Raw genomic sequence first — 27289 nt, forward strand, 5'->3', positions numbered from 1 at the left:
TAGAACAGTCAAGCCCTTGAAGCAATAATCATTTTTTTATCATTCCAACCTATGACTTTAATACAGAAAGGGATTATATAATTATTATTTTAATTCTAACCATATAAAAGTGTAAAATCATATCTACAACTTTCTTCTGTAATGTTCTTTGTTAGTAGTAATTTGATAAGGGGAACCTGTGAACTGTAGATGTTAACTTGTTATTGATCCCTGGTCATTGTAAAGATTTCTTAGATAAGATATCCTGTCAAACTTTGTTCTCCCAACATTATAAATGTATGAAGATTGTTGTAACTTGTCACATTGATTAGTCTTTCTCAGCTTTCATGAAGATGCTGACTTTCTGTGCAGTGATCCTAACTTTTCTTGCACTGGGCTCATCAATCCCCTTACAACCAAGAAAGAAGGCCTCCCATAAACTTTTGCTGATTTCTTTTGATGGATTCCGTTGGGACTATGACCAAGATGTTGATACCCCCAATATGGATATCATGAACAATGATGGAGTAAAAGCCAAATACATGACTCCGGCATTTTTAACTATTACAAGTCCTTGTCATTTCACTCTGCTAACTGGTGAGTTAATAAAAATAAGATCACATAGACTAAAAATAACATTACTATTACATCTTACCCCAAATGTAACATTTTTCTTTATTTTACCTTTTCCAAATAAAATATATATTTCCAGTTTTCTGAAAACAATTCTGAGAAACATACTTAGTAGGCTAAAAATATTTTGAATGATATTCATTTGGAAAATTAAAACGTTTTAGTACAAATGAACATAACAATACCACTATCATGGATTCCATCTAATACAATACTATTTTGCGACATAGCAGAAAAACTTTTCACAGTTCACATCACAACCATCAGGTAGCCACTCATAGACAAACATAGCAAGACATCTCATAATACAGTATGACAAAATCATGTTTTTTTTCAAAGCTGGTCAACTCATGCCACACATCTTAGGGAAGGTTGATTAAAGAGGAAAAGTAAAGAAAGGCATATATGTTAGTTACTTTATGTGATTGTGGGCCACAAGTGTGTAGTCAGGAATTACATACTGACAGTAACTATCCACTAGTGAATGTGAGAAGGGAGCACTCTGATTAGTTCTCAGTCAGAATCTTCCAAAGCCAATGTTGGAATCTGTATATTTTCTTTGTAGTCACAATACCTAATTTTGACTTGCAAATACTGATGCAAAATACTGACATGTGTGAATAAGACCTCAGAATTGACTGTCCTGTCTTTAAACCGATGAGATAAATGCTCTTGTTGCATAAGCGTAAAAAATATGTTTTAAAAAATCAAAAACATATGTAAAAGAAAAGTTTCCTAGTATCTGCTAGAAGAATTTTAATTTTGTGGGAAAATTAGAGTGCATTCAGTGTCTGTACCAGTGGGAACCCATAAGAACTTGTTCCTTTCGCAGCTGATATGGATCACACACCAATAAATTTGACCATGCTGTGACATCTGGTTCTGTATCGGGTTTGAAAGCTATTGAAATAATCCTGTAATAAAGGTAAATAGTTATGGGAAGAATTTACCAGGCAAGTGTTTCATCTTGGTAGTAAAATAATGGAGGGATTTTTATTTCAAACCACCATTTGGCCACCATATATTCTAAAATAAGTCCCTTGTAGAAAACATGTCTTTTTTACAATTAAATTTTGTTCTGGAGTTTAGTAATTTACAACCTTTAATTGTACTTGGTACTACAGATATACAAATAGATTATACACTCAATGTTACTGCTTCTTAAAAACCCAAGTTGGTTTTCAAAATGTAAGACTTGTAAATTTAGGTCGATATGTTTTATGTTTGGAAAAATATTGTAATTTTGGTGAAAATTTTGAAGAAAATCGCAATTTTCAAACTTTCAGTCTTTATATCCTTAACCCCTTCTCGACATGCGCCGTACATATACTGCTCTGCGGGAGCTGTGTTTCCTCAAAAAGCATTATATGTACAGCACAGTGAACGCGTGGCCTCACGCTGATCACATGCAGGTGTCAGCTCTATGTGAGAGCTGACACCCCACAGCACCACCCATGATCGGTGCTAGCACTGATCGTGGGCGTTTAATCCCTGTGATGTTGCTGTCAATAGTGACAGAGACATTGCAGGGCACCACAGAGGGAGTTCCCACTCTGCTTCCATCAGCACAACGCGATGTGATCAAGTAGTTCTGATGGTCTCCATGGTGACTCCCAGTCCCAAGATAGCCATGGGGTACTTCAGGAAGGTGGCTTGTCAGCGCCTGGACAAATTTTGTTGCCATTTTTACCCATTTCCCAGTGTGAAAATGTAAAATCTGGGGCTAAAACTAAATTTTGGTTGTAAAAATGTAATTATTTTTTCTTCACTACCAATGGTATAAAATGCTGTGACACACCTGTGGTATCAATATGATCCCCTAGATGAATTCATTGAGAGGTGTAGTCTGTAAAATGGTGTTACTTATGACACTTATGGGGGTTTGCCTGATCTGGCACCTCAGGGGCTCTACCAATGTAACATGGCACCCTTAAACCAGTCCAGCAAGATCTGAACTCCAATATGGCGCTTCTTCCCTTTTGAGCTTTGCACTATGCCTCAAAAGTAGTTTTCGACCACATATGGGGTATCTGCGTACTCAGGAGAAATTGCACAACAAATTTTGGGGTCCATTTTCACTTGTTACCCTTGTGAAAATGCAAAATTTGGGGCTAAAAAATATTCTTGCTGAAAAATGTGATTTTTTTTATTTCCACATTCAAAAAGTCAAATGGTGCTGTTTCACTTCCAAGCCCTGCCGTGCGCCCAAACAGTAGCTTTCCTCCACATATTGGGTATCTGCGTGCCCAGGGGAAATTGTACAACAAATTACATGGTGCAATTTCTCCTGTTGCCCTAGTGGCAACGCAAAATTTGGGGCTAAAAAAAAAATTTTTGTGGAAAAATGTAATTTCTTTATTTTCACGGCTCAACATTATAAACTTCTATGAAGCACCTGGGAGTTCAAGGTGCTCACCACACATCTAGACAAGTTCCCTGAGGGGTCTAGTTTCCAAAATGGTGTCACTTGTGGGGGGTTTGCACTGTTTAGGCTCATCAGCGGCTCTCCAAACGCGACATGGCGTCCGCTAATTATATCAGCAAATTTTACATTCAAAAAGTCAAATCTTGTTGCTTCCCTTCTGAGCCGTGCCGTGCGCCCAAACAGTAGTTTTCTCCCACAGATGGGGTATCTGCATACTTAGGAGAAATTGCACAACAAATATTGTGGTGCAATTTTTCCTGTTACCCTAGTGAAAATGTAAAATATGGGGTTAACAAAAACATTTTTGTAGAAAAATGTGATTTCTTTATTTTCACGGCTCAACTTAATAAGCTTCTGTGAAGCACCTGGAGGTTCAAGGTGGTCATCACCCATCTAGATAAGTTTCCCGAGGGGTCTAGTTTCCAGAATGGTGTTACTTGTGGGGGGTTTCACTGTTTAGGCAAACCAGTGGCTCTCCAAATGCGACTTGGCGTCCGCTAATTATGTCAGCAAATTTTACATTCAAAAAGTCAAATCTTGTTGCTTCCCTTCTGAGCCGTGCCGTGCGCCCAAACAGTAGTTTTCTCCCACATATGGGGTATCAGTGTACTTAGGAGAAATTGCATAACAAATTGCATGGTGCAATTTCTCCTGTTACCCTAGTGAAAATGCAAAATATGGGGTTAAAAAACATTTGTGTGCGAAAAATTAGATTTTTTTTATTTTCATGGCTCAACATTATAAACTTCTATTCAAGGTGCTAACTACACATCTACACAAGTTCCCTGAGGGGTCTGGTTTCCATAATTGTGTCACTTGTCGGGGGTTTCCACTGTTTAGGCACATCAGCCGCTCTCCAAATACGACATGGCGTCAGCTAATTATGACAGCAAATTTTACATTCAAAAAGTCAAATGGCGCTCTGTCAGGGATCACCACATAGGGACGACACCCGGGAGATCACGCGATATCTCACTGTGCCGTCACGCTGTCAGTATTTTGTCCGGAATCGCGTGCACATGATCCAGACTACTCGCTACGTGGATATCGGCAAGCAACCAGTGAGAGTATGGCGTCACACCTCTGGGTTCCAAGGGGGCTCTCCCGTTGATTTGAGCGTTATCCAGGGGTGGATTAAGAGTAGTCAGGGCCCTGGGCAGTTTAGAAGTCGCGGGCCCCCCCCAGGTACCAGATTTATCACGTGACATGTCACATGATCCCCTTTGATAGATCATGTGATAGGTCATGTGAGTAACACACAGATGCTTTGGTCACATCTGTAGATGGAAAATGATGGAAATTTTTTTCCATTATGTACAGCCCTATACATAACATATCGCTATACATAATAGAGCAGGGTGGGAGATTAATTTTCCCAAGGGGCCACATGAGAGACTGTGACTGTTGTGAAGGCCAAACCAAGAGGCTGAAATTAATTGTGCTCAATATTAATAATATTAACAAAATAATAAAAAAAAAATCTATTAATTGTATGACTTAATATTGAGCAGAATTAAGTATACTGACATCCCCCTAGATACAGTATGAGCCCCCACATAGCCTCCTAGATACAGTATGAGCTCCCACATAGCCTCCTAGATACAGTATGAGCCCCCACATAGCTCCCTAGATACAGTATGAGCCCCCAGATAGCTCCCTATATACAGTATGAGCCCCCACATAGCCCCCTGTATACAGTATGAGCCCGTACTGTACTATGAGCCCCCTTCTCTGATCAACTGTCGGTTCCACAGCCAGCTCAGAGAATGGTCGAATGCAAAATGCAGCTGCCTGGGAGACACCTCTGACCACCGCATTTGGTGGCCCGAAGGCACCCCCCTGACGCCTGTACCCAGGTCACATGCCCCCCCCCCCCTCATTCCCCTAGGTATGGCCTTGTACAGTCTATATGACAATACATGACTGCTATCTATAGTATAATCAGGGATGTGTCCTTCTGTCCGAAGCCTCTATAGACTGCGCAAGCACAATACCTGCGCAGTTAGGCCGCAGACAGAAAGACACATCCACATCCCAGACAAGGATGAGGAGTGTGGCGCCGGAGATCGTGGTATGCGAAGGCACTGAATTCATACCGCGATCTCTGGAACCATAAACACATACCTGTTCGGTCCTGTCATCTGTGGAGAGGCCAGGGAAGGAGTGTGGCACCAAGATCAGCGCCTGCACATAGCGCGATTTTCAGCGCTATTTTAGTGAAGACAAATATGCACAGTGTCTTCAACAAAATGGACAGCGTGGTATACGCATGCGCGTACTCTGGCACCATTTTGTTGAATACATTCTGCACAATTGTATTCATTAAAATGAAACCGGTTATCGCGATAAGCGTGGGCGCCGATTCCGGTGCCATTTTAGTAAAATAATGCATGTGATGCGCTATAGTGGAGTGGTGGAAAGGCAAGAAGGAGTGATTTTTTTTTTATTTATGGATGGGGGAGCACATATCAGGATGAGGGACCAGGACTGGGGAGCATATACCAGGATTGGGGAGCATGGACCAGGATGAGGGGGGGAGCATAGACCAGGATAGGGGACCCGGATGGGGGGGAAGCATATACCAGGATAGGGAACCAGGATGGGGGAGCATATACCAGGATGGGGGAGCATATACCAGGATGGGGGAGCAGGATAGGGGGGCATGGACCAGGATGGGGGAGAATATACCAGGATGGGGAAGCATGTACTAGAATGGGGGACCCGGATGGGGGAGCACATACCAGGATGGGGGGCATATACCAGGATAGGAGACCAGGATGGGGGAGCATATACCAGGGTAGGAGACCAGGATTGGGGAGCATATACCAGGATGGAGGAGTATATACCAGGATTGGGGAGCATATACCAGGATGGGGTGACCAGGGTGGGGGAGCATATACCAGGATAGGGGGCCAGGATGGGGGAGCATATACCAGGATGGAGGAGCATATACCAGGATGGAGGAGTATATACCAAGATTGGGGAGCAGATACCAGGATGGGGGGCCAGGATTGGGGAGCATATACCAGGATGGAGAAGCATATACAAGGATGGAGGAGTATATACCAGGATTGGGGAGCAGATACCAAGATGGGGGACCAGGGTGGGGAAGCATATACCAGGATAGGGGGCCAGGATGGGGGATCATATACCAATAAAAAAGCTCGCCACCCGGGTGTAGAGCGAGTTCAATAGCTAGTACGATATACTGTGATACAGACATCAGATGTTATATACTATACACATTGTTATATCCCATCTGACATCTGTACCACAGTATACCATACAGTAATCTGTATACTGGATGTGATATATTATGTACAGGGATATACACTGTACTGATCACACCTGGACCTGCCTACAGGACCTCACATATTATATATGGAGCAGTATAGTATGTGATGTCCTGTAGGTTCAGGGTTGATCAGTCAGTGCAGGATCCTGTATGCGATGTCTGTGGTCGCTCTGCTGGGGCTCAGTGGGATTTATTACAGGACTCTGAATTTTCCTGCAGATCTGGTGATGCTGGAGCTGATAACCCGGAGTGACCTGATCCGCAGCAAAGGTCAGACCCCTGCAATAGGTCACACTGAGCCCCAGCAGAGCGACTGCTGACCTGACGGTATGGAATCCTGTGTGCACTCATCAGGAGGGGAGCAGTGTCCTGCAGGCAGCCCCCTCCTCACTCCAGACATCCTCCCCGGACCTCATATTTACCGCATTACCGCTATTCAATGAAGTCTGATCCTGGTATTTTGAACTCACAGGTACTATACAGAATTTGATAACATTAGGTCTTCATATTGAAAATGTTCCCTTTTTTAACAAAAATGTTGCTTTAGCGCCAAATTTCTCACTTTTGCAAGAGATAATAAAAAGTGGACCCCATAGTTTTTTACCCACTTTCTTATGAGCGCAGAGATACCCCAGATGTGTCAAAAAGTTCTGTTTGGACAAACAGCAGGGCTCAGAACAGAAGGAGCAATATTTGATTTTTGGAAATTTGGCTGGAATAGATTGTGGGCACCCTGTTGCATTTGCACTGACCCTAAGGCACCAAACCAGCAGAGAACCCCCACAAGTGACCACATGTTTTGATTTGAAGACTGTCTCCTGTGCCGTTGAGTCAAATATGAGACGCTCAACAATTTTCTCCTGGAACTGGAAAAAAGTGAGTGCTCCTTGTGACTTTTTGTACAGAACAAAACTGTTATAGCTAGCAATCTGGATGCAGCAGATTGCTACCTTTTTATACTATGCCCTGGTCTTCCTCTTCATCAGATATGGTTGAAGCACCTGGTCTGACAGGTCAATGCCACCCATAAATTTATTATAATCTGTGATGCAGAATGGTTTTTGTTTGTCCCTAGTGGCGCCCCTGTCTCTGACCGTCACAGTTGTGTCCACATGCAGCTTGGTCAGCATGTTGACGTCTTTCCTGTCATTTCACTTCACTGCAAGAAGTTGATCACTTGTAAGTGAGAATGACTGCCTCTTCTCCAAACGTCAGGACACCAACTGCGATGCAAAACTTACTTGTTTTTTTTTATTCTCCGACAGGCCTCTGTATTTGCAGCGTGGAGGGATTTATATAAGGGGATACCGATGTAACACGTGGTACCCTTGATGTAAAAATGGAGTCATTAGGTCCCAGACAATTTTACCCAGAATGCCAATTGTCTGGGGGGCAGTTTGGTTGGTTTACTTGGCGGTCCTTACCTTCATATATTAGAAAGGTGCACGTGTACCCTGTTGTGTTCTCGCACATTTTGTATAGTTTATCTCCGTATTTGGCGCGCTTGGAGGGGATGAATTGGCGGACTGACAGACAGCCCTTGAAACCCATCAAGGACTCGTCAACTGCAACATTTTGCTCCAGGGTATAGGAATTTAAAAATTGATCTTTTAGGAGGGAAATTAGGGTCTCAATTTTTAAGGCAATCATAGTTGGGGCCATTTCTTGGGGGGGCTAGGAATTATGAATAAAATTAAGGAATTTCATTAGGGCTTCATAATGGGCTCGGGTCAAGACAGCTGGAAATACAGAGGTGCTGTGGGCAGATTGTTGCCTTGTAGGAGCGGAAAGTGTTTATTTTACTTAAGCCATGTTCAGGGTAACGCCTAAATAATACCTATTTTTTTTTTCATTTCAGAGACATTTGTAGGGATCCATGAAAGGGAATGAAAGGCTGTGGGTTTTTGGGAAATGTATTGACGGGCATATAAATTTGTTTGGTGGGAAATTAACTATAGGACTTGTGGTATAACAAACATTTGGAAAAAATACCACAGTGAAGAGGGGACTGCAAAACTTGGCCCTGCCTCTGACGTTTCAGCAGTGATGATTGACTCCGCTACCATCAGGCTGTGGGATTCCGTGGAAGAAGAGGAGTCATCACTGACTGAAAACTGTTCAGCTTCAGAAGCAGATTCTGTATCAGTCCAAAAAGTGCGGAGCAAAGCATGGTGTACGCTTGCTCCCTGGTAAACGTTATTTTATTATTTTATTTTATGCCTGCCTAAGTAAAAAAAACTAAACCTAATCTAACACTACTAGACCTAAACCTAATCTAACACTAGTCATTTTTTCTGCTTTTTATTTTGTATTTTTTTTTTTTCATTTTTTTGGTAACTTTTGAAAAAACCCTAACCCTAGTCTTAACCCTAACTCTAACCCTAATCCCAGTCCTAACCCTAACCCAAGTCCTAACCCTAATGGTAAAAAGTAAAAGAAATAAAAATTCTAAAATAAAAAATAAATAAATAATCTGACTAGGAGGATAATCAAGGGGGTGATTAGGAGATTGGGGAAGGATTTATTGGAATTGATATATAAATTAGATTTTTTTTCTTCACTGACAGGACAGCACTTGAGTGTAGTGTATCTCTCTTCTCTCCCAGAACAATTACAATGGAAAAAGAGAGGTAGAGCCTGACCTGCTTTATACATATTTGGGGATTTTGATCAATGTGATAGGATTTATCACATTGATCAAATATCAGGAACCAATTAAATTAGTTCCTGACGTTGTCGGGTGCCGGCCGGCAGGACTCGGCAGGTGCACAGCGCCTCCACTCGCCATTTTAATTTGGGAACAGGAGGAGGAGGGCAGGGGATCGCGGAGTGCCTGGGCACACTATTTCTCTCTCTCTGACATATTAGATCATGTAAGAGGAGAGAGAAATTATTTTTAACTGGGACTTCCCTCTTTAACGTGATCTCCGTAAACACTGGCCCTGATCGTGTTCTCCAGAGTCTCAGCTACCCCGATTGTGCACAACAAATTTTGGGGTCCATTTTTCCTGTTACCATTGCGAAAATAAAAAAAATTGGGTTTAAAATAACATTTTTGTGAAAAAAAAATGTTAATTTTTTTCTTTCACATTCCAAAAATTGAAGGGTTAATAAACTTCTTGAGTGCAGTTTTGAGCACCTTGAGGGGTGCAGTTTTTAGAATGTTGTCACTTTTGGGTATTTTTTGACATAAAGGCCCCTCAAAGTCACTTCAAATGTGATGTGGTCCCTAAAAAAATGGTTTTGTAAATTTTGTTGGAAAAATGGGAAATCGCTGGTCAACTTTTAACCCTTATAACTTCCTAACAAAAAAAAATTTGGGTTACAAAATTGCACTGATGTAAAGTAGACATGTGGGAAATGTTATTTATTAACTATGTTGTTTGAAAAATCTCTCTGATTTAAGGGCATGAAAATTCAAAGTTTGAAAATTGCAAAATTTTCAAAATTTTCGCCAAATTTCCGATTTTTTCACTAATAAATGCAAGTCATATCAAAGAAATTTTACCACAATCATGAAGTACAATATGTCACGAAAAAACAGTCTCAGAATCAGTGGGATCCGTTGAAGCGTTCCAGAGTAATTACCTCATAAAGTGACAGTGGTCAGAATTGTAAAAATTGGCCCGGTCATTAACGTGCAAACCACCTTTGGGGGTAAAGGGGTTAAAAAGTGGCGCTGAGGAATAAGGCCCCCTAACTGCCACAGTTATCAGGCGTGTCATTAAAGTGAAGTGAAAGGTTCACAAATAAAATTGTTGCTAACAATGATTCAAAAGATGCCATGATATATGGCTCCAGTTGCTGAAGTCTTCAGGAACAGTGCACTGTAAGTCACTAATTACTAATTTTTAAGCACTATTTCTTTGGAATATACAGTATATACGTATAATGGGTTGTATTATATACTATATAGAAGAATTTATCTGTGGAGGAAGATAATAAAATAAAACTGTCCTTATACCTATAGTAAAGGGAATGTGTCGTCCAAAAATGACTTATGCTATATTCATATTTTGCGTTTTTGCTGCATTTTCTTGCTACAATTTTTATGCAAATTAAAAGCTGCTTTTTATAGTACCAGCAAAAGCTATGAGATTTCAGAAATCTCATACACATGCTTGTTTTTTTTTCCTGACTAAATTGGAAAACTGCTGCTGTTTTTGAAAACTGCAGCATGTCTCTTTTTTCAGCATTTTTGCAGCGTTTTTTCACCCTTAGAAAGCAATGAATAAGTGCAAAAAAGCAGCAAAAACTCAGCAAAAAACGTTGCCATCAGTTTTTGCAGCATTTTAGTGAAAAAAAGCAAGTACAGCAGGATGTGAAACACATTTATCTTTGTGATTTTCCCAAGTTTAAACCAAAATGTCTAGGTATCCTCACATGAGCATGTCAGTTAAGATTAGTACAGTTTAATTAACTTAGTGATGTGTTAACCTCTTCACAACCTTTCACGTACCCATACGCCGGGAGCTCAGATTAAGTTAAATCTGAGACCCAGCTGTCAGTGCCAGGAGTGGTGCCCGCAACGCTTTGAGCATTTTAACCCCATAAATGCCACGATCTTGGAATATAGAAGGCTGGGAGAAGATCTGAGCTCCCTCTGCCTTCCAATCGGCACCCCCACGACTTCATCGCGAGGGCTTGATCCTTGCCATGGCAACCCAAGGTCGTTATGACGACCTCCGGGTAAGCCACCGAGGGCAAGCAAAGTAAATAAATAAACAAAAAAAGTATATAATATTTGGTATTGCAGTGTTTGGAACGACCAGACCTATAACACTGTCACACTAGTTAACCCATTCAGTAAACACCGTAAAAAAAAAAAATTAAAAACGTGGGAAAAAAAAAATGCTTTTCATCATACCACCGAACAACGCTGGGGTCCTGGGTTCAAATCCCACCAAAGACAACATCTGCAAGGAGTTTGTATGTTCTCCCCGTGTTTGTGTGGGTTTCCTCTGGGTTCTCCGGTTTCCTCCCACACTCCAAAGACATACTGATAGGGAATTTAGATTGTGAGCCCCAATGGGGACAGTGCCCATAATGTCTGTAAAGCGCTGTGGAATTAATGGTGCTATATAAGTGAGTAAAATAAATGGTAAAAAAATGAAATCGCTGAAAACATCATCTTGTTCCGCAAAAAACAAGCTGTCATACAGTTCCGTCATTGTAAATATAAAAAATCTCTCAGAATATAACTATGCAAAAACAATTATTTTTTCTATAAAATAGTTTTTATTGTGTAAAAGTAGCAAGACATAAAAAAAATATATATCAACCTGGTATCACTGTAATCATATTGATTCAAAGAATAAAGCAGTATTATCAATTTTACTGCACAGTGAACGGCATAAAAAAAACTATTCCTGAAATGCTGGATTTTGTTTATTTTGCCTCCCAAAAATCGGAATAGAAAGCAATCAAAAAATGTTATGTTCGGCAGTTTATTACACATCATAAGCCGCTTATAACATCGTCCATCTCAGTGGCTCGCAGGCATGTTACACACGTAATATCCTAGAGCCTTTTCAGTGGCAGCTATGCCCGCTTGGCTTCAGATACAGACTTCAGTAAGGTAACAACATCAATGTCCATATAACGTACCGCTTTTACCTTTGCTGGGTCTTAGCTGCTTCTATCAGCTCTGTTCTGCCAAAGCTGTGGTTTAAGGCTCACCAGACGTGGTCTCCAGCCACGTGCCTTCCAGGGCTAATAGTGTCCCAGACACAGGGATCAGGCCTCTTGCCTTCCAAGGCTAATGGTGTCCCAGACACAGGGATCAGGCCTCTTGCCTCTCCCCCCTCGGTTTCAAAACCACCAGGATTTATATATCCTTCTGTGCGCACAGGACCTGTGATGATGTCACAGTCATGTGATCAGTCACCTGAAGGGTAGGTACGTGGTCAGCCAGAACACACCCACTGGACATTTTAGTAATGCAGCAAGCCGCTGCATTACATATCCCCCCCTCTGTTCAAACTTGTGGGGTTGAACACATAATATACACAATCACATTATAACCCACAGTTCACACAGAGACCATGTACTTGACATTTGCGCTGCTCAGCCCCTGGAACATTAGTCATCAACATTAGCCCATTCCTTAGGAACCTACCATCCGTCATTGTCTCCAACTTCGTCAAGTCACATTTCCTAGTCGTAACCCTGTCAGACCTACCCCGCTCCCAGCGGTCAATACAGCAGTGTGACTCACTTGCGCTTGTATCTAAGGACCGGTCCGACTCCGTACTGTCTCGTACTGTATTGGGACGTTTGCGTGGGCCTCTCGGACCTGAGTTACTGGAGGTCTCACTACCTCTAAACCCACGCCCACTACCCTCAGGACATCCTGAAAGGTCTCTAACTTCTGCTGTAGCTGTTCTATTATTTACGGGGCCCTTTCTCTGTCTGGTCTCACAATATATAGACGGCTGCCATCTTCTGCTGTTCAGGCGTCGCTGTCTTTCTAGTCGCAGTTTGGCGAGATTCAACTGTTCTACCTCTCGCAGGTAGGTCACTCGGTACTCCATCAGCATTCGTATATATGCAAGATTTTCTTCCGTGCCTACCGCAGAGAATGACACCATGCCGTCTTCATCCGGTATCCAGTCCTGATGATCACGTGGACTGCTTATTTTTATCACACCAGGCTTCTTTACCATCATTTGCATGGTTCGGCCATTTCTCCCAATGAGCTTTCTTACCAGAGCATGAGGCACCCAGATGACTTCTTCCCGCAGACTTTGAGCTTTTCTCATAAGCTCCAGTTGTCTAATGGTTTGTTCCGCCTTCAACTGGACAAACCGCTTCGTGCGAACACATCCCCAGTGCATGTCACTTAGGATAGCCACCCTCTTCATTGTGACTTCGGTTGTGGACAGGACCACCAGCTGTTTAGCTTCTGAGGTCGAGTACACTTTACAGGCTCCCACGGCCTTCTTAAACTCTTCATGCCCGGACTTGCTGGTGCATTCTTCTCTCAAATCTTCGGGTACATCTATGAGGCACTTGTACCGAGGTGTTTCTGTCTCACCAGTGGTCTCCAAATGATCAGCTGGCTCAAGATTCAGGGACAACTGACTTTCAGCTTCATCACCCTGTATGCTTCCCCTGAGCTGACTCACAGCTATGAACTCAAGAATTCTCCTCAGGTCCACCTTCACATGGTATAAAGGATTAAGTGCACCTTGTTTGCCCTTTTCCTTCTTCAAGGCGGCCTCGTTCACTGATTGGTACTTTGCCAGGCGACCTTTGAGCTCGAAAACTTTTTCCTCTAGCTCAGCTACTCACCTCTCAGCAGACCATATCTGAAGCTCTTCTTGCTTCAACTGCTCCTTTATCAGTAGAGTTCTCTCAGACCTCTCTGCCTCCAATGCGTCCTCTCGGCTCTCGACAACCCGTCTCTCAAGCTTCTCTTGCTTCAAATGGGCTTGTAGCATCTCCTTGAGCTCCTTGATCTCGGCTCTTACATCCACCGAATCATCCAAGCTCGCATTATTCGAGGTGGTATTTACTTCATACCTCCCTTCTCCAGTGGCAAACTCCTGACCCTGGTCTGTGGCTTCTCTGATAGACTCCTCCAACTTTTTCCGCTCAGCCTTCATCCTGCCGATTCTATCCTTAAGGCACGTCTCTGCCCTCTGCAGATCATCACAGAACGACTGCAGCTCCTTCACCTGAGCTTCCAATCCTAGGATCTTTCTGCGGAGATCATCATTCTCATCACGGGTGTCCTGTAGAGTGGTCTCAATCCCTTGGCGCATGTGCTCTGCATCCGCCTTATCATCCTCTAGTTTTTTCTTAACCTTGAGGAGATCCTCATAATCTCTCTTGGTTTGTTGCAGCTCCCTATTGAATTTTTCATGCATCTTTTCTGCCTCACGGTCATGACCAGACACTTCATCTTTTAATGCCCCTTTCAGGACGGATAGCTCCCGGTCTCGCTGGTACAGAGTCCTCCAGCCACTCCTTCTCCTGCATTAGAGACTTTACTTGGTCTTCGAATTGCTGCAGCTCCCACATGTGTTCATCATACTCCACTTTCTCAAGCTTCAACTGAAAAACCTCCTCTTTGGTTTTGCGGAGGTCCTCTTTATTTTTCTGGAACATTTCCTTCCATTTGTTGATTTCCTCACTGCTTTCCTCCAGTTCTCGCTGTAAGTTCCTCACAACCTGGTTTATTTCCTGCCATTCAGACTCCAGGCTAAGCTGGTCCTGGGACACGTTCTCCATGTTTTTCCTTAGTTGCTGCACGTCATTCTGATACTGCTGCCTGACAGGTTCTAGCTCTTGGTCATGATTGGCCACCTCCTCTTTCAGCACCCCTTTCAGGGCTGTCGGTTTCTGATCCTTTTGTCTCAGTAGATCATCCTGCTTGTAACGAATCTGCAGAAATGCATCCAACTCTTCCACCTGATCTTCATTTAGCCTCTGCTAAAGCTTTCCTTCCCAATATCCTGGAGCAGCCCCGATGGGTAATGTGTGTAGGTAGCCTACCAGTTCTCCCTGGAAAATTTTCGTGGCCCGACCAAGCCACAGCAAACCAGGTTTGAGTGCGACGACAATTTTCGTAACCCCACCGAGTTACAGCCAGATGCTTTAATCTTCGTGGCCCCGCCGAGCCACAGCAAACCAGGTTTGAGTGCGATGACAATTTTCGGAACCCCGCCGAGTTACAGGCAGATGCTTTAATCTTTAGCGGCCCCACCGAGCAGATGCTTGCATCCACGTTCGGCGTCCTGTGCCATTACCCCTTGCAACCAGGCTGCAGTTGCCCGCATTCTCTAACCAACTGTAAGGTAGCGCTATACATCATGTTGAGGGGCACTCACTTCACCGGGTCAATTAAAGCACACATGCAACGTTTTCCGGTAATATGAAGTCCAGCAGTTTATTACACAACATAAACCACTTATAACATCGTCCATCTCAGTGGCTCGCAGGCATGTTACACACATAATATCCTAGAGCCTTTTCAGTGGCAGCTATGCCCACTTGGCTTCAGATACAGACTTCAGCAAGGTAACAACATCAATGTCCATATAACACACCACTTTTACCTTTGCCGGGTCTTGGCTGCTTCTATCAGCTCTGTTCTGCCAAAGCTGTGGTTTAAGGCTCACCAGATGTGGTCTCCAGGCCACGTGCCTTCCAGGGCTAATAGTGTCCCAGACACAGGGATCAGGCCTCTTGCCTTCCAAGGCTAATGGAGTCCCAGATACAGGGATCAGGCCTCTTGCCTCTCCTCCCCTGTTTCAAAACCACCAGGATTTATATATCCTTCTGTGCGCACAGGACCTGTGGTGATGTCACAGTCATGTGATCAGTCACCTGAAGGGGAGGTACGTGGTCAGCCAGAACACACCCCCTGGACATGTTAGTAATGCAGCAAGCTGCAGCATTACAATTGGAACAACACAAAAAGAGAAAAAACTGAGAAAAAAAGGCAAATTAGACATAATTTCACACAAAGCCCAAAAAATTGGGCACACAAAATTGTTGGCACCTTTCCAAAATTGTGGGTAAACAATTTTGTTTCAAGTATGTGATGCTTGTTCAAATTCACCTGTGGTGAGAAACAGGTGTGAGCTATATGAAATTCACACCTGAAACCAGATAAAAAAGGGAGAAGTTGACTGAATCTTTGTATTGTGTGTCTGTGTGTGCTACATGGAGAATGGAAACAGGAGAAGGGAACTGTCTGAGGGCTTGAGAATTAAAATTGTTGAACAATATCAACAATCTCAAGGTTACAAGTCCATCTCCAGAGATCTTGATGTTCCTTTGTATAAGGTGAACAGCATAAGCAAGAAGTTTACAACCTATGGCACTGTAGCTAATGTAATGACTACCAAAGCACATTCACATGGGTAACATACAAACCAGGAAGACAATTACCTGAACTTAACAGGTCCCTGTTTGGACTAGGAAAAACCCATCTCTGATCCTGTGAGTCCCTGCTTCACAGCGGATGTTGGCACCTTAAGGTAACGTCCCTAGCATAGAACCTGTAGCCAACAGAGAAGTCGGCCCAGTTCTCCAGGAACCCAAACCCCTCCTTCCTGCACCATTTCCTGAGCCACTTATTTATCTCCCTAATCTCCCGTTGCCTCTCTGTCGTGGCACATGGTACAGACAGTATTTCAGAGAATACCACCTTGGAGGTCCTTGCTTTAAGCTTGCAGCCTATTTCCCTGAAATCATCTTTAAACCTTCCACCTACCTCTAACTTTGTAATTTGTGCCAATGTGCACCATGACCGCTAGGTCCCCACCAGCCCCTCCCAGTAATCTGTTAACCCGATCAGCGATGTGCCAGACTCGAGCGCCAGGTAGGCAGCACACTGTTCAACGATCCCTGTCTTTGTGACAGATTGCCCTACCTGTTCCCCTAATAATTGAGTCCCTCACTACCAGCACCTGCCTGGCCTGCCCTGCTCTCCTATTACCCCCCTTACTGGAGCTGACACTCCTCCGGCTTTCAGAGGACATGCCTTGCTGCAGCAGTGCTACCCCTGTACTGACACACCCCTCATCTGCCAACTTTGAAAACTTATTGGGGTGTGCCAGATCAGGACTAGCCTCCCTGGCACTCTTCCCTCTACCCACCCTTCTGTCACCCAGCTAGCTGCCTCACTGTCCTCCAGCTCCATACTACCACCATCCCACACATCTACCCCAGTGAGCAGCTGCTCAGTGAGCAGCAGATTCCTTTCCATATTGTCTATGGATCTCAGTGTTGCCAGCTGCTCATTTAGATCCAGTACCTGGGCTTCCAAACGCACAACGTGCACACATCTCGCACAGCAGTATGCACCCACGACCGGCTATTCAAGGATTGCATACATGTGGCAAGATGTACACTGGATAGCATTGTCAATAATGGAGCTCATTTCCTAATGGGGATTGCACTAGACAGAAATGTTAAGTAAAACGAAATGGAAAGAATTAATAAAATACAGACAGCATCCCTTCCAAACTCCCTGAATCCAAAGTCACTGAATCACAAGTCACACACTTACTTCCGTTCACACTCACTAAGGAAGAAGATTTAAAGAGTTTTGTTTTTGTTTTTCCCTTTAGCATCAATCCAACCTACAGCTCAATGCACTTCCCAAGTGCCAGAATCCAATTGGCTTAACAGTACCAATATTATATTCCTATATAATGAAAGATTTATAGATTTAAAGTACAATAAATGTAAAAGTTGTGATAACACTTCAAAGAAGGGAAGCAAAACTACAAATGAAAGAGAAATAGAGTTAAAGTGACAATATTTGTCTTTATATATTGTTTACTATAGGAAAATACATTGAGAACCATGGCGTTATACACAACATGTTCTTTAATATCTCCAATTGGCACAAGGAAAATTACCTCGCTACGCAAGGCATCTCTTCCTGGTGGGATAATGGATCACTTCCTATTTGGATTACAGCCCAGAGACAGGTAGATATGTCTTAATTCTAGTAAACGTGTTGTTATTTGCAGAAGTGTAAACTACTTCAAAACTAAATTTTCAATAGGAATAGGCGGATGGATGGATAAATTGATACAATGTACAATGTATACTATCCATAATATACCTTTTGCACGTTGGGGCAGATCGCTATTGCTGTCTAAGTTTCAGGCAGCATAACCTTAGAGGAAATTGTCAGAGGAGCATGCAAAATTGTTGTATTTGCGAACCCGACATACACCGTAAATGATCAGTGAATGTTGGGAAGGGCTTTTAAGGGAGCCTATCAGCACAGAATGTGAAAATAAATCTCACTGCACTCCCTTTGTAGGTGCTCGAGCAGGGGCCGAACCCTTTAGGACACAGTTCAAGAAACCTCGGCACTCAAAATGTCCTTTGTATGTGAAAATTTATTTTAGCATGATAAACACACAGCAATATAACAACAAAACGTTTCGGTCATAATGACCTTCTTCAGTTGGCTGTAGAAGATAAAAAACAATGTAAGGTTTTGTCGGGAAATATGATTCATTATAAACAATAATGATAAGGACAAAACATAGCTTACAAAGATAATAGTAGTAATCACGAAATACAATTGGTAGTTGGAAAAAAACATAGTGCCTAAAGGGCATATTAGATAAATGAATAAAGCAATTTATTCTCGTGGTCTCACACACTTTCTACAAAAATCTCTTTCCCCTTTTAAACTCCCCCCTCCCCCACTCCTTCTTTTCCATATGTTTCTCCCTTCCTTCCCCCTTTTTTTATCATCAAATTGCTTTATTCATTTATCTAATATGCCCTTTAGGCACTATGTTTTTTTCCAACTACCAATTGTATTTCGTGATTACTACTATTATCTTTGTAAGCTATGTTTTGTCCTTATCATTATTGTTTATAATGAATCATATTTCCCGACAAAACCTTACATTGTTTTTTATCTTCTACAGCCAACTGAAGAAGGTCATTATGACCGAAACGTTTTGTTGTTATATTGCTGTGTGTTTATCATGCTAAAATAAATTTTCACATATAAAGGACATTTTGAGTGCCGAGTAGTGTTGAGCGATACCTTCCGATATCAGGAAATATCGTATCGGATTGGATCGGGCCGATACCCAAAAAGTATCGGATATCGCCGATTCCGATACCGGAAACCAATGCAAGTCAATGGGACACAAATATCGGAATGAAAATAAACCCTTTCTTTCCTTGTAGGTTAATTCTGCATGAAGTAAAACAACTAAGAATAATGTAGAATGACATGAAAAGCCGGCAATTCATCAGCGGCATTCACCGGTACCCGACAATTTACAACAGAAAGAATAGAGCTTCACACATAGATTAGATAGATAGAAACATGTCAGTCACATATATATGAAGTACAGTGACAGTGTTGCTTACTGTACTTGTCATTTAGTGTAAAGGATTTATCAAAAAAAATAATAGTGTTTTCGTGCACCGTCTCTTTAAAAAAGCCGGCCGGCAATTCAGCATCTGTACCCGACAATTTATAACAGACAGAATAGAGCTTCACACATAGATTAGATAGATAGAAACATGTCAGTCACATATATAAGAAGTACAGTGACAGTGTTGCTTACAGAACTTGTCATTTAGTGTAAAGGATTTATTTAAAAAAATAATAGTGTTTTCATGCACCGTCTCTTTAAGAAAGCCGGCCGGCAATTCAGCATCTGTACCCGACAATTTAGAATAGAAGGAATAGAGAATCACACATAGATTAGATAGATAGAAACATGTCAGTCACATATATATGAAGTACAGTGACAGTGTTGATTACTGTACTTGTCATTTAGTGTTAAAATAAAGGATTTATTTAAAAAAAAATTGGCGTGGGGTTCCCCTTAATTTTAGGCTCTAGCGGAGGTTAAGCAGACAGCTGGGGCAAATGTTTGAAGCCTGGGAAGGGGGTAATACCCACGGAGCTTCCCAGGCTACTAATATCAGCCCCCAGCTGAATACCTAGCCTTTACTAGCTATTAAAATGGGGGACCCCCCCAAAAAAATGACGTGGGGTCCCCCCTAATTTAATAGCTAGCACAGGCTAGGCAGACAGCTGGGGGCTGATATTAATAGCCCAGGAAGTGTGCCATGAATATTGGCCCCCTCCCAGGCTAGAAACACCAGCCGTCAGCCGCCCCAGAAATGGCGCATCCATAGGATGCGCCAATTCTGGCACTTAGCCTCGCTCTTCCACGCTGCCCTGGTGCGGTGGCAGGGGGTAATAGGGTTGGGGTTGATGTCAGCTTATAATGCCAGCTGACATCAAGCCCAGGTTAGTAATGGAGAGGCGTCTATAAGACACCCCCATTACTAACCCCATAGTCAAAGTTAAAAGAAAACACAAACACCCAGAGTAAAGTCCTTTAATTGAAATAAAGACACAATTCTTTATTGTTCTAAATTAAACCATACTTACCATCACGCCCATTCCAGCTGAAGCCAACGATCTCCTGCAATAAAAGAAAAATAATAAAGCAACCTCATCCTTACCTTTCGATGGTTCCCAGGACAGCTCCAGCTCTGCTACATCGAGATGACAGGCTGGACCGCAGCAGAAAGCTGCCATCCAGCCTGTCATCCCGCAGACACTGAGAAGCGCAGGCATGCTTGCGCTCCTCAGTGTCTCTCTGTGACGTCATCCAGATGAGCCGAGTTCATGTCCAATGAACTCAGCTCACCTCATGCACGTCACTGACAGCGTGGGAAAATTCTCCTGCACTCAGCGCTTCAGCGTGAGAATTCTCCCACGCTGTCAGTGACATACATGAGGTGAGGTCATGTCCAATGAACTCAGCTCACCTCATGCACGTCACTGACAGCGTGGGAAAATTCTCACGCTGAAGTGCTGAGTGCAGGAGAATTTTCCCACGCTGTCAGTGACGTACATGAAGTGAGCGGAGTTCATTGGACATGACCTCGGCTCATCTGGATGCCGTCACAGCCAGACACTGAGGAGTGGAAGTATGCCTGCGCTTCTCAGTGTCTGCGGGATGACAGGATGGATGGCAGCGTTCTGCTGCGGTCCAGCCTGTCATCTCGATGTAGCAGAGCTGAAGCTGTCGTGGGAGCCATGGAAAGGTAAGGATGAGGTTGCTTTATTATTTTACTTTTATTGCAGGAGATCGTTGGCTTCAGCTGGAATGGGCGTGGTGGTAAGTATGGTTTAATTTAGAACAATAAAGAATTGTGTGTTTATTTCAATTAAAGGACTTTTTTCTGGGTGTTGTGTTTTTTTAAATACTTTACTAGAAATTCATGGTGGTCATGTCTAATATTGGCGTGACCCCATGAATTTTGGGCTTAGGGCCAGCTGATAATGCCAAGCTGGCCTTAACCCCTTTATTACCCAGTGAGCCACCGCATCAGGGCCCTGGATGAGTTGGGTACAGCGCCAGAAGATGGCGCTTCTATGAACGCGCCATTTTCTGGGGCGGCTGCGGACTGCAATTTGCAGCGGGGGTGGCCCAGAAAGCTTGGGTCTCCCTGCGCTGCGGATTCCAGCCCCCAGCTGCCTAGTTGTATCTGGCTGGGCACAAAAATAGGGCGAAGCCCCACGCATTTTTTTTTTAAATTATTTCATGAAATTCATGGAATAATTAAGAAAAAAAGGGCTTCCCTATATTGTTGTGTCCAACCAGGTACAAATAGGCAGCTGGTGGTTGGGGGCAGCCCATTCCTGCCTGCTGTACCTGGCTGGACACAAATATAGTGCGAAGCCCCACGTCAATTTTTTTTTAATTATTTCATGAAATAATTTTTTTAAAAAAGGGCTTCCCTATATTGTTGTGTCCGGCCAGGTACAAATAGGCAGCTGGTGGTTGGGGGCAGCCTGTTCCTGCCTGCTGTACCTGGCTGGACACAAATATAGGGCGAAGCCCCACGTCAATTTTTTTTAAAATAAGTCCTTTATTTTAACACTAAATGACATTTGAGGAGTTAATAAAGATGCAGTCCCTAAATTATTATTTATTTTTTAATTAATTTTTCCCAAAACTTTTGACGTGGGCTTCGCCATATTTTTGTATGCCAGCCAGGTACAGCATCCAGCTTCTATGAACGCGCCATTTTCCGGGGTGGCTGCGCACTGCAATTTTCAGCGGGGGAAGGGGGGGCAGAAAGCTTGGGCCTCCCTGCGCTGCAGATTCCATCCCCCAGCTGCCTAGTTGTACCTGGCTGGACACAAAAATAGGGAGAAGCTTCACGTATTTTTTTTTTTTAATTATTTCATGAAATTCATGAAATAATTAAGAAAAAAAGGGCTTCCCTATATTGTTGTGTCCAACCAGGTACAAATAGGCAGCTGGTGGTTGGGGGCAGCCCGTTCCTGCCTGCTGTACCTGGCTGGACACAAATATAGTGCGAAGCCCCACGTCAATTTTTTTTAAATCATTTCAGGAAATTCATGAAATAATTTAAAAAAATTGATGTGGGGCTTCGCCCTATATTTGTGTCCAGTCAGGTACAGCAGGCAGGAACGGGCTGCCCCCAACCACCAGCAGCCTATTTGTACCTAGCCGGACACAACAATATAGGGAAGCCCTTTTTTTCTGAATTATTCCATGAATTTCATGAATTTAAAAAAAAAAAAACGTGGAGCTTCGCCCTATTTTTGTGTCCAGCCATGTACAACTAGGCAGCTGGGGGCTGGAATCTGCAGCGCAGGGAGGCCCAAGCTTTCTGGGCCCCACCCGCTGCAAATTGCAGTCCGCAGCCGCCCCGGAAAATGGCGCGTTCATAGAAGCGCCATCTTCTGGCGCTGTACCCAACTCATCCAGGGCCCTGATGCGGTGGCTCACTGGGTAATAAAGGGGTTAAGGCCAGCTTGGCATTATCAGCTGGCCCTAAGCCCGAAATTCATGGGGTCACGCCAATATTAGACATGACCACCATGAATTTCTAGTAAAGTATTTAAAAAAAACACAAACACCCAGAAAAAAGTCCTTTAATTGAAATAAACACACAATTCTTTATTGTTCTAAATTAAACCATACTTACCATCACGCCCATTCCAGCTGAAGCCAACGATCTCCTGCAATAAAAGAAAAATAATAAAGCAACCTCATCCTTACCTTTCCATGGCTCCCACGACGGCTCCAGCTCTGCTACATCGAGATGACAGGCTGGACCGCAGCAGAACGCTGCCATCCAGCCTGTCATCCCGCAGACACTGAGAAGCGCAGGCATACTTCCACTCCTCAGTGTCTGGCTGTGACGGCATCCAGATGAGCCGACAATGAACTCGGCTCACCTCATGTACGTCACTGACAGCGTGGGAGAATTCTCCTGCACTCAGCGCTTCAGCGTGAGAATTTTCCCACGCTGTCAGTGACGTGCATGAGGTGAGGTCATGTCCCATGAACTCGGCGCACCTCATGCACGTCACTGACAGCGTGGGAGAATTCTCACGCTGAAGCGCTGAGTGCAGGAGAATTTTCCCACGCTGTCAGTGACGTGCATGAGGTGAGCTGAGTTCATTGGACATGACCTCGGCTCATCTGGATGACGTCACAGAAAGACACTGAGGAGCGCAAGCATGCCTGCGCTTCTCAGTGTCCGCGGGATGACAGGCTGGATGGCAGCGTTCTGCTGCGGTCCAGCCTGTCATCTCGATGTAGCAGAGCTGAAGCTGTCCTGGGAACCATGGAAAGGTAAGGATGAGGTTGCTTTATTATTTTACTTTTATTGCAGGAGATCGTTGGCTTCAGCTGGAATGGGTGTGGCGGTAAGTATGGTTTAATTTAGAACAATAAAGAATTGTGTCTTTATTTCAATTAAAGGACTTTTTTCTGGGTGTTTGTGTTTTTTTTAAATACTTTACTAGAAATTCATGGCGGTCATGTCTAATATTGGCGTGACCCCATGAATTTCGGGCTTAGGGCCAGCTGATAATGCCAAGCTGGCCTTAACCCCTTTATTACCAAGTGAGCCACCGCACCAGGGCCCTGGATGAGTTGGGTACAGCGCCAGAAGATGGCGCTTCTATGAACGCGCCATTTTCCGGGGCGGCTGCGGACTGCAATTTGCAGCGGGTGGGACCCAGAAAGCTTGGGTCTCCCTGCGCTGCAGATTCCAGCCCCCAGCTGCCTAGTTGTACCTGGCTGGACACAAAAATAGGGCGAAGCGCCACACATTTTTTTTTTTAATTATTTCATGAAATTCATGGAATAATTAAGAAAAAAAGGGCTTCCCTATATTGTTGTGTCCGGCTAGGTACAAATAGGCAGCTGGTGGTTGGGGGCAGCCCGTTCCTGCCTGCTGTACCTGGCTGGACACAATTATAGGGCGAAGCCCCACATAATTTTTTTTTAATTATTTCATGAATTTCCTGAAATAATTAAAAAAAAATTGACGTGGGGCTTCACACTATATTTGTGTCCAGCCAGGTACAGCAGGCAGGAACGGGCTGCCCCCAACCACCAGCTGCCTATTTGTACCTAGCCGGACACAACAATATAGGGAAGCCCTTTTTTTCTTAATTATTCCATGAATTTCATGAAATAATTAAAAAAAAAAAAACGTGGAGCTTCTCCCTATTTTTGTGTCCAGCCAGGTACAACTAGGCAGCTGGGGGATGGAATCTGCAGCGCAGGGAGGCCCAAGCTTTTTGCCCTCCCCCCCCCCGCTGAAAATTGCAGTCCGCGGCCGCCCCGGAAAATGGCGCGTTCATAGAAGCTGGATGCTGTACCTGGCTGGCATACAAAAATATGGCGAAGCCCACGTCAAAAGTTTTGGGAAAAATTTATTAAAAAATAAATAATAATTTAGGGACTGCATCTTTATTAAGTCCTCAAATGTCATTTAGTGTTAAAATAAAGGATTTATTTAAAAAAAAAATGGCGTGGGATCCCCCATAATTTTAGTCTCTAGCGGAGGTTAAGCAGACGGCTGGGGCAGATGTTTGAAGCCTGGGAAGGGGGTAAAACCCACGGAGCTTCCCAGGCTACTAATATCAGCCCCCAGCTGAATACCTAGCCTTTACTAGCTATTAAAATGGGGGACCCCCCAAAAAAAAATGACGTGGGGTCCCCTCTATTTTAATAGCTAGCAAAGGCTAGGCAGACAGCTGGGGGCTGATATTAATAGCTCAGGAAGGGTGCCATGAATATTGGCCCCCTCCCAGGCTAGAAACACCAGCCGTCAGCCGCCCCAGAAATGGCGCATCCATAGGATGCGCCAATTCTGGCACTTAGCCTCGCTCTTCCACGCTGCCCTGGTGCGGTGGCAGGGGGTAATAGTGGTGGGGTTCATGTCAGCGCCAGCTGCCATGAAGCCCAGGTTAGTAATGATGGCCGTCTATATGACACCCCCATTACTAACCTACAAAGTGTTAAAAAGAAAAAACACACTACACCCAGAAAAAAATAATTTATTTGAAATAAAACACCATTTTATTTAATTCTTAGTTTACTAAAAAAAAAATAGTTACCTGTCCACGTTCCTGCGCTGATCTCCCATGCACAGCTGTCACATCTGGAGATGGTGACAGCTGTGCATGGCTGCTGTAAGCTCACGCTGCCGGGAACACGTCCGCTCCCGGCAGCGGGAGCCACTGACTGAGGTCACCGGAGTGCATTCAGGCAGCGCAGCTCCGGAGACCTCCTTTACGGCAGTGCTGTACCGTGGGAATTTCTCACGATACAGCAGTGCCGTAAAGGAGCTAACCGGAGCAGCGCTGCCTGAACTCCGGTGAACCCTTACGGCCCCGTCATTCTAGCGGCGGCAGCGGTTCAGAGCGGTCACATTCTATGTGGCTGCTCTGAACTGGAGATCTTCGTGGGACACTCGTGGACTACTACGGAGGGGTAAGGATAAGGTTGTGGTTTATTATTTTATATTTTATTACAGGAGATCGATGGCTTCGGGGAATTAGGTGTCTTGGTGAGTATAGGTGTAGTTTTTTATTTTTTACTTTATTTTAGGTGGCGATCGGCGGGGACAGGTAATGTATGAACTAATTTCTTTTAGGTAACCACTGGCCACCAATGACATGTATTTAACATTTATTGGGGACACAGTAGGGCAATTTAAATAGCAGGATCAGGCTGATGGGAACTACTGCTCCCATCGAGCTGATCCTGCTGGCAGGAGTGGACGGGGGACAGACATAGGCCGATGGGAGTAGTAGTGTCACATCGGCCTATGTCTGCCCGCACACACACCCGCACACACACCCGCACACACACACCCCGCACACACACCCGCACACACACCCCGCACACACACACACCCCGCACACACTAATCATGACGGGTCCGGGAGGTGAGGCTGACCTGTGCGGCCGTGGAAAAGTTGATGTGAGTTCATGCAGTCAAGCATGAACTCACATGAACCCTCTGAGGGCACCGCGGCTACTTCAAATGAACAGCTGATCGGCATCACCTGATACCTCAGCTGTTCATTTGAAATAACCGGCGGGAAAGCGCAGCACAGAACGGGAAAGCCGGCGGTGAAGTCTTTTCACTGCCGGCTTCCCCGCCCGGGTCCTTCGCTCCTTGGTGCTGCGCTCCCCGCCCGGTCCTAATTTACGATCGGGATGGGAGGTGGCGAGGGGAGCGGAGGATCGGGGTGGGAGGCTGCGGGGAAGCAGTATGGGGCTGCGTGATTGTTTAAAAGCCGGCGGCTTTTTACCGCGCGCCGGCTTTTAAACAATCAGGAGAATTCTCCCCCGCTGGGATGGCATTCTGATGACAAGCTGGATCGCAGCTGAGCGCTGCCATCCAGCTTGTCATCCTTCAGAGACACTGCAGAGCGCAGGCATTATGGGAACTTCCGATTCCGGTATTCGATATTATAAAAGTATCGGAATTAAGTATCGGAATTCCGATACAGTGAATATCGGCCGATACCCGATATTTCAGTATCGGAATGCTCAACACTAGTGCCGAGGTTTCTTGAACTGTATCAGCACAGAATGACTGTTCAAAACAAGTGCAGGCGTTTGGTGTATCCTTGTCGTGGCCAAACATTTAAGTGCAACTACTTGTTTTTCTTCTATCTCTGCTCTTCAAGTCTATATAGCCAGAGCTATCAATCAAAATAGAAGGGGGTGAAGATTGAGGTAAAACAAGTAAATGGAAAGGTGCACTTAAATATTTGGCCTCGCCAAGATTGCACTTACTGTATTTTTCAGACTATAAGACGCACCGGAACATAAGACACACCTAGGTTTTAGAGCAGGAAAATAGAAAAAAAAATTTAAGCAAAAAATGTGGTCATGATGCCCTGTTAAGGTAGAGGGGGTCTGCTGCTGACACTGTTATAGGGGTAATGTCCCCCAATTCTGTTAATATCCCCCATCCTGGTATATATGGCCCCCTCCTTCCTGTTAAACATGGCCCTTGTAACATCCCTGGCGGCGTGCTTGCATAGTGCACCACCTCCCACTATGCAAGACCGCAATTTTACCTGTCAGTCCAGCCTGCAAACCGTGCTCCAGTTCATGCTGTGTGCATGTCTCTTCACTGACT

The 27289-nt window shown here is 44.1% G+C and overlaps 1 protein-coding gene across 2 annotated transcripts in view; it reads left to right on the forward strand.

The window, feature by feature from the left end:
* The first annotated feature begins 264 nt into the window (after positions 1–264).
* Positions 265–27289, forward strand: part of ENPP7 (ectonucleotide pyrophosphatase/phosphodiesterase 7) — a 60561-nt gene continuing 33536 nt past the window's right edge. Inside the window, exons 1-2 of one of the 2 annotated variants that reach the window (XM_073684127.1) lie at positions 265–576; positions 17637–17782. In XM_073684127.1, the coding sequence (XP_073540228.1) occupies positions 327–576; positions 17637–17782 (396 nt within the window). In that variant the 5' untranslated portion in view covers positions 265–326. The remainder of the gene's footprint in view (positions 577–17636; positions 17783–27289) is intronic. The other variant, XM_073684125.1, reaches the window with a different exon arrangement.

Source organism: Phyllobates terribilis, unplaced genomic scaffold (genome assembly GCF_046119375.1).
Source record: "Phyllobates terribilis strain yellow unplaced genomic scaffold, ASM4611937v1 Scaffold_5__5_contigs__length_657084704, whole genome shotgun sequence".
Lineage (NCBI taxonomy): Eukaryota > Metazoa > Chordata > Amphibia > Anura > Dendrobatidae > Phyllobates > Phyllobates terribilis.